Source organism: Malaclemys terrapin, chromosome 4, assembly GCF_027887155.1.
Source record: "Malaclemys terrapin pileata isolate rMalTer1 chromosome 4, rMalTer1.hap1, whole genome shotgun sequence".
Classification (NCBI taxonomy): domain Eukaryota; kingdom Metazoa; phylum Chordata; order Testudines; family Emydidae; genus Malaclemys; species Malaclemys terrapin.
The window spans coordinates 104,893,383-104,907,078 of NC_071508.1; the positions used below are offsets into that span (position 1 = coordinate 104,893,383).

Consider the following 13,696-nt stretch of genomic DNA (forward strand, 5'->3'; position numbering starts at 1 on the left):
TAAGATCTTTAAAGAAACAAACGTTCTGTTTAAAAACTCTGAAGAAGATTTGAAATTTGCAAAGGCTCCTGAGTAGAAAATTAGACTACCTTGTGTTTAAACTAATGTGGGTATGTAATTAAAATGGCAATTACTGTTTGTTAAAAGAGGATATTTTAAAAATTTTCCTTTTGAGTTCCATGGTATGTGCTTAGCTTCAGTAATTGTGTTAAATGGACTATATCCTATGATTTATCACAATCTAACCTGTCATGATCTTACTGTGGAGCAGTCTACACTTTCCATATCAATTACAGAGAGTACTAATTAAGGGGGTCTATATGAAATATCACTTATCTTTTTCATGGAGATAGACTCCATGCCCCTGAAAATTCTTTTTCCTTATTGTCCTTATTTCTAGCTATTGATATCTTATACCTAGACTGGGCCGGGTAATTAAAGGTACACTCAAGTTCTTAGGGAAGAGTGCAAGTTTTGTCATGGTGACTGAGAAAGGAAGGGATGAGGAGGATTTAGAAGCGATGATTAAAAGCGCATGTTGAGTTTAAGATGGCCAGTGGATATCAAAAAGACAGGCTGAGATTTTAGCTGGGACCAGGAGCAGAACAAGTTCAGAGTGGAGAAGTAGATCTGGGTGTTGTCACCACAGAGAAGGTAGATGATAGGTTTGTTCTATCTGTGTATAATCACCTTTGCATACAGAGAGGAGTTGAGGGCTAAGGAAGAAGCCCAGTAGAACTCCCATTGGTTGGAATGAGAAGAATTCCAAACCAAACACTGAAGTAGCAATTGGAGAGGTAGAAGAGCCAAGAGAGAATAGTCATGGAAGCTGAGGGAGACAAGATTTCAGGGAGAGCAGCATGGTCAACAGGGTAAAAGGCAGCCTGACAGGAGGTGGGGATAGAATACTGATAGATAGAATTTCTGACACTTAGCACTGAAGAAGTTATTAGCAATGTAAGTGAGAGCAGCTTCAGAGCAGTACAGAGAGCTGGAGTCTCACTGGAGAGGGTCAAGGATGGAGTTTAAGACCGAGCTCCAGAGAGCATCTCTAGGCAACATGTTGAATTACTTCAAGGAGAAAAGGAAGAAGGTTCTGTGATAACTTTAAAGACTGAACATTTGTTCTATCTTTAAACATGACCTTTTGATAACTAGTCTACTCCCTTTGCTGTCAGCAGGGTATTGTGTACCATTTTATCCTGTTTACATTTAACAATGTTCTTAAAAGTTTAATTAAATTATTCAGTTGTCAACAGACTGACTCATTAATTTTCCTCTGAGGGGTACCCTAAGAAACAATTATATGTAGAAGAGCCAATTTCTTTTGTTTTAAATTCTTGGATACAAGCATTAAACAAAATGCAACCTCTTCCCTATTGTCCTTTGAATTCCTTAAAATTCTGTACATGGAATATTGACAGCATTAACTACTCATTGAAATGTAAGAAGTTCTCAAGAAAGAGAATGTATATATTGCCCTAATTCAGGATGAGTATGTAAATATCTCTGGACATGATACATTCAAAACAGACAATATTTGATGCATCCTATACTAGTTGATAACTAGTTTAATCATTAATTACATTTAATAACACAAAATATTACCTGTTGCAGTTACTTCTGCCACTGCAAATGAGAAAATATTTTCTTGTACAATTATCTGAATATTTGGTGTATACATTCAGTCCAGATTAATGTCCCAGTTGTCTATCAGATTTATTAACCAATTATTTTCACACTACAAATAATGAACTTGGTGAACCTTAATCATGTATTAAAAACCAAAATAGATAAAACTCTGCCCAATTTCCAGATAAACAACAAATCTAAAACCTTAAAATCTGTAATTGCGGAACAAGATGTAATCTTATGTCTGTAGTCTTATGTATGTTTTTTTTTCCATTTTAAAGGTAAAGATTCCTTATCTAAAACCAGTTTGATTTTCAGTAAAGCTGAAACAGTAGTGAAATATTTAGCCTAGTAAATAGGTGTTATACCTATTCAGATCACACACCTGGCAGGAGTGCAGGATATCAAAGATCAGTCCCCAAGATGGAAATTCTCGTTTTATATGTTGAAAACAATTGTTCTTCTTGTTAATAAATATACGCAGCAGTATTTCAAAGTAGGACAGAATCCCACATTTTGTCAGGAACATTTAAACTGAAGAAACAAAGTCACAACAGAAATTCAGTTGCAACTTGAGAACTTCAAAGAAGCAAGAGCTCTCTTATGGTCACATCTAAATCAAAAGGAACTCTCATTTCAATCCGTGTGTGTGTGTGTGTGTGTGTGTGTGTGTGTGTGTGTGTGTTGGTCACAAAGCCAGCTGTTACTTTAAAAATGTCATTTAATTACAGGAGTTGATGATAAAGCATTAAAATCATTTAAAATTTTATATAATGCTTAATTCATTCTCAGGAACTTCTGCTATAAAACAAATATATCATTTTCTGAAGAACCTAAAAATCCAACATACTGCTGCTGGGTAAAGTACAGGATTTAAAGACAAGCTTGCCAGTGAGTTTCATAGATTGTAAGGCCAGAAAGGACCATTATGATCACCTAATCTGACCTCCTGCATAACAGAGGCCATAGAATTTCATCAGTAGTTCTGGCATCAAGCACATAACCTCTGGTTGAGCTAGAACATATCTTGTAGAAAGAGAGCAAAACTGAATTGAAAGAATTCTAGTGACAGAGAACCCAGCATGTTCCTAGGTAAATTGTTTCAATGGTTTATTACCCTCACTGTTAAAATTTTGCACCACATTTCTAGTCTGAATATCTAGTTTCAGTTTCTAGTAATTGGAAATTCTGTCTTTGTTAAATTAAAGAACCCTCTACTGTAAGAGATACTCTTTCCATGTAGATACATGCAAACCATGAAGAAGTCATCCCTTAACTTTCTCACAGGAAGACAGGTTTCCCAGACCTCGAATAATTCTTGTAACTCTTTCCTGAACTCCTTCCAATTTGTCAACATTCTTTTAAAATTGTGGACACCAGAACTGGACACCAGTATTTGTCTTATCAATGCTTTATACAGAGATAATACTTTCTCCCTAGTCCTATTTGATATTCCCCTGCTTATACATCCAATAATGGCATTAGCTTTCTTATGCATAGCATTGCACTCCTTTCCAAAATTCAGGGCTCCCCTCCCCATTCTGTAAGTATGACCTGTGTTCATTGTTCTTAGATGTATAACCTTGTATTTCTGAGTATATTAAAATGGTTCAAATGAGTCCAGCTTACCAAGCAATTCTGATTACTCAGTAGAACTGACGTCTCCTTAAAATTTACCACTCCATCTATGTTGTCATGTGAAAACTTGACTAGCAATGTTATATTTTCTTCCAGATCATTAATAAAGATATTGAATATCATTGGGCCAAGAACAGATCCGTGCAAGACCTTAGAAAATATGTTGTGTGATGATTCCCCATTTGCAGTTCTTTTTTGGGATGTACCAGTGTTTAGTCCACTTAATGTGTACTATGTTGATTTTTGTACAGTGCTGATTGTTTAATCCGAATATCATGTGATATTAAGTCAGATGCCTTACAGAAGTCTATTATGTCAACACAGTTGCCTTTGTCAACCAAATGTATAATCTCTTAAAAACAAACAAACAAAAAACCACACATTTATTTAACTAGATAGATTTTTAATAAAACCATATTGATTGGCATTAGTTATGGTACTGTTCCTTTGATACTTTACTGTTTGAATACCTATACATCTTTTTAGGAGTTTTATATACCTTGAATACTTTAAAATTCTGTCACTTCCTCGAAAGGGCAAAATCCCATATTTCTGTTTGGAAGCGTGTATAACCATATGTTTTGGGGAAAAAATGTATGAAGATCCAAAAGACAGTAGGACAGGGGTTCTCAAACTGGGGGTCGGGACCCCTTAGGGGATCACAAGGTTATTACATGGGGGGTTGCGAGCTGTCAGCCTCCACCCCAAACCCCGCTTTGCTTCCAGTATTTATAATGGTGTTAAATATATAAAAAGTGTTTTTAATTTTTAAGGGGAAGTTGCACTCTGAGGTTTTCTATGTGAAAGGGGTCACTAGTATAAAAGTTTGAGACCCACTGCAGTAGGACATACAGAGCAATATCAATAGTTAACCTAATCGAAAAATACTGACAAAAATTGTTAAAAACTGCCTATCTCTTGCCCTATCACTACAAATTCATGTTGGTTATATATGCACAGAGGCTCCAACCAGGGATCTGGCCTGTATTGTGCCAGGTGCTATATGTATATAATTTAATAACTGTCCCAAAGAGCTTAAATATGGCGAAAGACAACAGGTGAATGAAACAGACAAGTGAGGAAGGGGAGGACAAGTTAACAGTGAAATAATCATGCTTTATTAAAATAAGCAACAGATATAGGAGAGGGGCTGAGCCGTGGCTTGTGCTTGATTAGGCAAACCTTGCAATGGGAGAGAGTCAAAGGAGTCAAGGGAAGTGTAGTGTTGTCTACTGAGATAACAGAGGAGAGGATGAGGACTTAAAACAGAGAAGTCACTGATGTGGGTAGACTGGAAATCTCAGAAGGGTTGGATAGGGCAGGGACTAGGAGGAGGCAGGAGACCTATGTTGAAGAGGAAAAGGTGATGGTCAGGGAAATCAGCAATGGAAAGTGAGGGAGAGAGCTGTTCCAAAGTTGCAGATTAAACAAGGCCCTTCATAGCACAGAAAGTCTTCATTTTTGCCCCCCTATATAGAAGGTTTGTTTGTCAACAGGGACAAACAGTCTGTTAACATAGACCTGCTTTGGGGAGATAGTCTTGATTCTTGTTTTCAGGATAATGATTCTACAGTGTACAACAGTGGTCACCAACTTGTTAATTGCAATGGATTGGGTCTCGGCACGCTGCTCCTGCCTGCAAGCACCGCTCCCGCAGCTCCCGTTGGCTGGGAAAGGGGAACTGTGGCCCATGGGAGCTTTGGGGGTGGTACCTGCAGAGAGGGGCAGTGCACAGAGCCACGTGGCCCCTCCACCTCTGCAAGGGCATGTTTGCCCCTTCTGGGAGTGGCGTGGGGCTGGGGCAGGCAGGGAGCCTGCCTTGGCCCCACTGTGCCGCTGACTGGGAGCTGCCCGAGGTAAGTGCCGCCCGGCGGGAGACCACATCTCAGCCTTGAGTCCGCTCCCAGAGCCAGCACCCCATATCCCCTCCTGTATCCCAATCCCCAGCTCTGAGCCCTCTCCCAGAGCCAGCACCCCAGACTCCCTCCTGCACTCCAAAACCCTGCCCCAGCCCTGACCCCATATCCCCTCCTGCATGCTAACCCCCTGCTCCAGCCCTGAGCCTTCTCCCAGAGCCAGCGCCCCACACCCCCTCCTGCACCCCAATACTCTGCCACAGAGCTTGCATCCCTCCTGCACCCCAACACCCTCCCAGAGCTTGCATCCCTCACCCCTTCCTGCACCCCAACCCTCTGCCCCAGGCTCAGCCCAGAGCCCCCTCCCACACTGCAAACCCCTCGGCCCCAGCCCAGAGCCCGCACCACCTCCTGAGCCCCAGCTCCCTGCTCCAGCCTGATAAAAGTGAGTGAGGGTGGAGGAGAGCGAGTGACAGAGAGAGTGGGGTGGAGTGGGCGGGGCTTTGGGGAAGGGGCGGGGTTAGGTGACCAGACAGCAAATGTGACAAATCGGAGGGGGGGGGGGGGTAATAGGAGCCTATATAAGAAAAAGACTCCAAAATCGGGACTGTCAGTATAAAATCGGGACATCTGGTCACCCTAGGCAGAGTAGATCCTGGGTTGCCCTTAAATTCAAAAAGTGATCTTGGGTGTAAAAAGGTTGGAGGACACTGATGTACAATAACTATCAATCTATACAAATATCTGAAATGTACAATATAGTTAATTTTTTCCCTCCGTTTGGAGGATTTCTCTGAGTCTCAGGATAATCACTGAAGCAGCATATTGGTACCTTTTTTATTCTTTTCAGCTTAATTTATGATGCTTCATTCAACAGCTTCCATCTTGCAAAACAAAAAGCAAAGTGCATGACCTGGCCTAAACTGTTTGTATTATAGATTTGCCCCATTACCCACCCAAGTTAAAAACATCTTTTTAGCATCTTGAACTTGAGTATCAGAACTAAAAAATGAAATCAGCTGGAACTCAAGCTACTGTGGTGCTTTTGCGCAAGCTGTCAAAGATATAAAACTGAAACGTCAGGTTGGGAGTAGATTTCTCAAGAGAAACTTTAAAAAAATGGGACTTCGAAATTTTGTGAAAAATAAAATTGGGAGGGCTCAAACCATTCAAAATGAATGGGTGAAAACTTTTCCATTGAATTTCGCAAAAAATTTTTGCCAGCTTTGCCCAGCTATATTAAATTTAAACATTTTAAAAAATAAAAGTCAATCTTACTCCTATTTATACTCTCCATTTTTCACATTAGCTAATGATGACATGGCAGAATCATCTTGCTTTCAACAGTGTATGTTCCTCAAAGTAACTGTGAAGGGCAACATGTTGCACTTCAACCTGTGCATCTTGATGTATGCAAAACACCTACTGATAACAGTGGGAATTTGCTTAATAGCACGGCTTAATTTCAGACACTATTTTATCACTGGCTAATATGAAAAGCCTATAATGAAGTGAAATATTTCAATCTTCACTTGCTTTTTTCTTTTGATATATAGATATTATTAAATATAGGTTCCGCTTTGTATAGGCATGCTGTCTTCTTTTTCTTCTAGAATAGGGGTCCTCAAACTGGAGGTCGCAAAGTTCTTATGTGAGGCTCGTGAGTTGAAGCCCCCATGCATGGCGGGGCTCTGCCTGTAAGCCCTAGTCCCGTACATGCTGGGGCTGACAGCCTGACCCCATTCAGCCCCACTCTGCCTCCAAAGAAGGGGCACCAAAATAGAAGTTTGCTCGGGGGTGCCATTTTCCCTAATGCTGCCCCTGGGGCTGAGACAACATTAGAGGGCTTGATTGTTCAGCAGCTATAGAGCTGCATTAAACCGAAGACCAATCAGAACACTGAGATCGGCAAAAAAAAGTAATTTATAATTTAAAAGTCAGACACATAGGCAGGGGCAGTGCTATGGGAGGTCTTGTTTGGGCTATAGCCACTCCAAAATTTACCTTAGCTCCCCCGTAGCCAGCCCTCTCAGCACAAAGGTCAAACGTTATACAGAGCTAATGGATTTTACCTTGCAGGGCAGGAAATCCCCTGTGAGTTGCTGGACTCTAACATATACATTCATACTCACTTCTTTAAAGTGTTGTATAACTTGTTGCATTTTAGTTTTCACAATGATTCAAATTTGAATAGTAAAACACTGAGTCGAAGTCTTATCTGTTAGCTGTTAAATCTGAAATAATGTATTCATTTCTGGATTTGCATCAGTGTAACATCTAAGAATATGGGCTATTGTTTTAATAGATATTTGTAAAATATATTCTTTTGCATTAACGTTCATGTTTATGAAAATATTTGAAATCAGACCTGTTCATATATCTTTTTTAATTGTTCTTTGTGAATGTGTTCTGAAAATTTATTCTCATTTCAGGGTTAGCCAGCAAAATAGAACCAATCTTATGACTGCTGATAACTTATCAATTTGTTTCTGGCCAACTTTGATGAGACCTGATTTTGAAAACCGAGAGTTCCTGTCTACCACTAAGATTCACCAGTCGGTTATAGAGACCTTCATTCAACAGTGCCAGTTTTTCTTTTACAATGGAGAGATTATAGAAACCTCCAACTCTGTGGCATGTCAGCCACCACCATCCAACACAGTGCAGATGGTGGAACCAATGGTACCACTTCAGTTACCACCACCATTGCAACCTCAGCTGATACAACCACAATTACAAGCAGATCCTCTTGGTATTATATAAATAGAAGAAGATGCAGGCAGCCTGGCATTGGACAGAAAATAAAGCTAGACATGCATGTTTCAGGATTCAGTAATGTACTTCATATTTATGAAAAATCACATCCAAACTGATGGGACATTTTTGTTATAACCCATACTGTATTTCTTCATTCATACACACTGCAGATCAAAACCATGGGATAAGCATGACTGGAGAGGTTTAATTTTTAAAAACAAAAATAGCTATAAAGTACAAAGCTGCTGCTGCTGCATGAAACCTTATTGCAATCACTATATCATTCCTGTGGCAGTTTGTCACAATATATTGTGAATAAAATTTTTCTATAGAAATTTAATGATTTAAAAGATCACATTTATGATACATTCAGTGCTTACAGCCTGCTTTATGGCTGTTTTTGTTATTTAATGTGCTATTTTTGTCAGCGTTATTCACATTCAGGCATTCTGTGTAGAGAACTGAAGCCCAGCTGTAGTTTATTTTGTAACCTCCTGGCTACTTATGCTATAGTATGCTTGGGATGGTTTTTGAAAAAATGCAAAATGCACTGTTGAAAATATTACAATCCTGCACCTTCCATCTTTACTTCTAAGTAAACCTGTGGACAATTTGTTGAACTTGCTTATTATTTCTTACAGCACAATACCAAGGACATGCTTGTTGTAAAAGTGAGTTTCAAATATTGTGCAAAAATTTTGATGTCTCCTAGTTATTTCCTTATGTTCCATTACTGAATTAAACATTTTGTAATACTGTTAATTCTGTAAACAGCTGCATGTTTAAAAGATCATTGATGGTCTTGTAAACTTAATCTAATATATTTTAGATATTTTAATTTTTCCCACTTGGGAACACATCTAGCGTGTAGAAAATAGTTCATGACATTTTCATATAAGGTTATATAACTTTTCATACATAAACATGAACTTTGTTGTAGTAAAATTCTGTAAACCAAACAATGTTTTAATCTAGGACTTCAATTTAATCTATTCTTTAAATCTATTTTTATGCGGCCCTTTAAAGATATACAAAAATGCATTGCTAATATATAGCAATAAATACTTTGGGTACTGACAATTAACCTCTTTGGAGTGTATATATAAAATCACATATTTGTATTCATATTTTTTCTGTGGTATGTTGTACTAAAAATTCAAAATTACTGACTTTTTGCACCATTTTTAATTATTACTTTTTTCTTTTACATTGGTACCAATTTTGCTTTAAAAGAGTGCTGCTTTTAAAAAAAAATTTTAAACATTTAATTGGTGGTAATTGTTTTAGAAGACTACACATTGTCGCAGAATTGAGGGGAGGACATAGGTAAAAAATATTTGTGAGACTTTTAGCAGTTTTTTTCTTTCATACTCAAATTATAGCTTTTTGTTTTTGGGTCTGGAAAGGAAAAAAATAAATGTGGTTCACTCAGCTGCTAGGATATGTTATGTGTAGTTTAAAAAAGCTTTATCATGGTCACCGTTGTAATCTTCATTCATAATGAGATTTTAAGATCGTCTTCTATGTATTATAGTAAATAGATGATTTTGAGGATTAAGGCTCTTAAGAGTTTTTGATTTACTCCATTTTCCTAAAATAAAAATTGCCTTTCCCAATTATGTCCTAGGTATTGTACTTCTAATTATGACTTGGATTATCATTCTAGATTAAGATGATACCATAAACAAGGCTGCTGTTGAAGTACATGTATATGATAAATTATCTTGATATTTGTGTTATATTCTTGCAAGTAATTATCTTTTCTAAGAAAACAAGAACAAAAAGCCCTATTCCTGTCGCAAAGCACACAGGAATTGATAAAGTACAATAATAAAGTCTGTCCTGTAAATTGTAGTATTCTTAACTTGTTTTACATCACATCTGTTGTCTACATAGCTTTTATTTATAGGTGTCAGTCTAACATTGGCATGTTTAGCAAAGAAAAATTAAACTTCAAGAGTTTTATAAACTGTTTCTAGGTTGCTAAAGAATTTATTTTTCTACTATATATGGTATAGACAAAGCATCAAACTGTACAGGAAACAAACCAAACTATTTCTATTGGAAGTAGGCTAAAAAGAAAACTATATTTAAAAGTTCTAGCTGGTAAAACAATTTTCAGTCTTCGTGTTTTGAATTTCATTTTTAACTTTCTGCTTCCTGTGTGGAAGTATACGTTTAGTTGGCCATGATGTTAAATTCATCTTTGATTATAAAATTATCTATTTTTATGTTACAAATACATTTCCACAACTCCATTTCAAGTTAAGCTTATTATAGATCCAAAAATATTTGCAATATCATCTGTTTTTATGTATTCTATTACAACTGCATCCCTTATTCCATAATGAGTTGTTAAAATGCTGCTCTTGTATTTGGCCTGGTTAGAAATTGTCTTTAACTCTTACTAAAAGGTTCAATTAAAAAAAAAAAAAGCTTGGCATGACACACTTACTTGGTGACATTGTCAGTATTTCTTGTGTAGTCTTTAGATCGGGGTAGGCAACCTATGGCACGTGTGCCGAAGGTGGCACACGAGCTGATTTTCAGTGGCACTCACACTGCCCGGGTCCTGGACACCTGTCTAGGGGCTCTGCATTTTAATTTCATTTTACATGAAGCTTCTTAAACATTTTAAGAATTTATTTACTTTACATACAACAATAGTTTAGTTATAATAGAAAGAGACCTTCTAAAAACGTTAAATGTATTACTGGCACGCAAAACCTTAAATTAGAGTGAATAAATGAAGACTAGGCACACCACTTCTGAAAGGTTGCTGACCCCTGCTTTAGATTAATATTAAAATACTATATGGCTATATATATAGTAACAGAAAATAAAGATACTAGAAAATTATACCATTGCTATTTTAAAATGAAGTTTATAGGTAATCTTTAGTACTGCTATAAAGCAAGGAAGAATGTCATTCCATACAGATTCTCCATAGTTTAGCTAATGGAATTGTCTCTTATAATTGTTCTAATTAAAGTTCAAACCACGAAAAGCATTGCTTTAAATTTTTTAAATTAGCATTTTTACAATAATCGTAAGAGCAATATCTTAATAAACATGTGACGTTGTCTTGAACATCTCACACTGACACGGTAACTCCAATTAGTAATTTATGTTTTTTGTTATAGGCAATTTTGCTACTAAAATGTATTGTTTTTAAATGTGTTCTTTCAGTAGATTCTTCTTTGAATATTTTTAAAATCCCACACATTGAGTTTGAAAAGTGGCATTTTGTTAAGTAATGTTTTACGGATTATTTTAAAATTCATTATATACACAACTTTATGGATTTTGAACATACATAGTGTGAATAGGTGACAGATTTCTGACTTCAGTGAAGAGAAACATTTTTATCTTGTATGTTTTCTTCATTTCTTGATAGTGGTTGCTAGAAATTACAATAGACTTGTTTATTTTCAAGGTACTGGAATTTTGTTCCTAATATCTCTGGTAAATATATACAGAGAGAAATTTAATTGGAGATTTAAAAAACTGTAGGCCTTAGCTTCCATGGTGATTTCAGTTTTTATACTGTAATTGTGATGCTATTTGTCAACTGAGAAAAAAAAATATATATATATGTATATGTATATATGTGTGTGTATGTATGTATATGTGTGTGTGTGTGTATGTGTGTGTATATGTGTATATATATACGTATATATGTATATAATTTTAAAAAGTCAGATCTTTGTTCTTTGTTTATAATTAATGTAATCCTGTGTTGCACCACCAACAGAATACTGCAGTGAATTAAATATCAGTGAAACTTATTCTGTATAAAGAATTCAATGAATAAAACATTAAGATGCTTACTGTGTACAATGTTCAGTTTAGTTGCCTATTGAAATTTTAAAGGCAAAATCACCCAATATCTTTCAATAAAATGCCAAGGTGAAATTTAGCAGTAAGTCTTTACAAACTGACTACACCAAATATTTTATAATTCGGTAGTTTTCTTTAATCTCTTTAACATTTCTTATAAAACTTGAAAAGCTGTTTGGTTTCTTGAATATTTAAGTATAAAAGCATGCCAATAAGGGATAACTTCTCCCCTTGTATTGATGCATGCAATAATTGAGTCATCTTTAGGAATATATTGGTCCATGAAGATGTATACACACATACACTGAAGAAGCATAGAGCCCATGAAAATGACAAAAACCTCTAAAATATTTTTATCCTTTACAAACTGAGGACTTTGTTCAAGAGAAGTTAAATTCTGTGTCTTCAGAGTGTCTTGACTTTTTTTAACCTGATTTGAGCTGTTCAACATGGAATTGGTTATGATTATGGAAACATTTTTCTTGATATTGGTTTGCCGAAAAACAGTTTAAGAATGAAGAATAATATTTTTTTTATCCTTGCTTGGAACACTAATCCTGAACTAAAAATTATCTGTGCATATTTTGAGGCTATTTTTAGATTCTCTAATTTATATAATATTGGTCAGTTTTCCATGGATTGCTGTTCTGCTATTCCTAGATAGGAATATGTCCTCTAATTTCACTGCTCTACAGCCAAAATGCTTCTGAAATAAATGTAGTTAAACTTTACTAATTCTGGGTCAATGAGAACAAAAATGATGCTTAAAACTCTTGATTGGCTCTAGTTTTCAAGATACGCTATTGGGTCAGTATATACGACCCTTGACTTAGGAATGGTGGAGGATAAGTGAGTTCTAAAGGGAAGGGATCTCAATTTAAACCAGAAATGACTAAAATACATCTTTGACTGGATCTATGAATAAATCTATGACTGGGTTTGGACAGAACTTGCTTTTTAGGCAAAACAATGAATGATGCAATATGAAGCTGGTATTGCATCATACATGATATGAATTGCATCATGTTGTTGCTAGAAGTCATGGATGATGCAATCATAACAAAGCTTACATCACTCTGCTGAACAAATTGCCCTATATGAGCTCTAGAAATCATACAGTGTCATGCTCTCTTATTTGTCAGTGTTTGATTTTGCAAAGGGACACATTTCTGTTTAGCCAGAGTGAGCAGAGATGCCTCGTACTTGTGTGAACATTGCAGATAACTTCTGCTGTTTGTGGTGAAGTGACTTTTGCATCACAAAAGCGCAGTATAACCACTATGGTTAAGAAAGCCTATCACCTTTATTTTGGCTGCAAAATTGGAGATCAGGACAAGAGGTGGGCCCCAAACATATGCTGCAACACTTGTGCAACAAATCTTCGTCAGTGGTTGAACAGGAAAAGGAAATCTATGCCTTTTGCAGTGCCAATGATTTGGAGAGAGCCAACAGATCATACCAGCAATTGTTACTTCTGCATGGTGCCTCCAGCTGGGAAAGGTGTGTCAAAGAAGAAAAAGTGGACTGTGCGTTATCCAAACATTCCATCAGCTATACGCCCAGTACCCCATGGAGAAGGACTGCCGGTTCCTGGTGCACCAGAATCATTCTCACTTGAGTCAGACAAGGAAGAGGATGAAACTTCTGGTCCTGAACCATCAATGTCCAGGACCCACATTTTCTCCCATATTCCTCCTCTGAAGCACACCTCATAACACAAGGTGAACTGAATGACCTTGTCAGGGATTTGGAACTACCCAAGAGTAAGGCAGAGCTGTTGGGCTCCAGACTACAGCAGTGGAATCTCCTGGCACGTGATGTTAGGGTTTCCATGTTCCGTGACCGTCAAAAGGATCTTGTCCCATTCTTCTTCATGGAAGGTGATCTTGTAGCCTGCAACAACATCGATGGTGTGATGGCAGCCCTCAACATCATTCATGATCCAGATGAGTGGAGACTGTTCATTGATTCAT

The 13,696-nt window shown here is 36.9% G+C and overlaps 1 protein-coding gene across 4 annotated transcripts in view; it reads left to right on the forward strand.

Annotated features, from left to right (window-relative positions):
- Positions 1-11,713, forward strand: part of ARHGAP5 (Rho GTPase activating protein 5) — an 86,040-nt gene extending 74,327 nt beyond the window's left edge. For 3 of the 4 annotated variants that reach the window (XM_054025923.1, XM_054025925.1, XM_054025924.1), the window contains exon 8: positions 7,559-11,713. In XM_054025923.1, coding sequence (XP_053881898.1) covers positions 7,559-7,889 — 331 coding nt within the window. In that variant the 3' untranslated portion in view covers positions 7,890-11,713. Of the gene's footprint in view, positions 1-3,366; positions 3,661-7,558 lie in introns of those variants that run through there. The other variant, XM_054025926.1, reaches the window with a different exon arrangement.
- Positions 11,714-13,696: the final 1,983 nt, after the last annotated feature.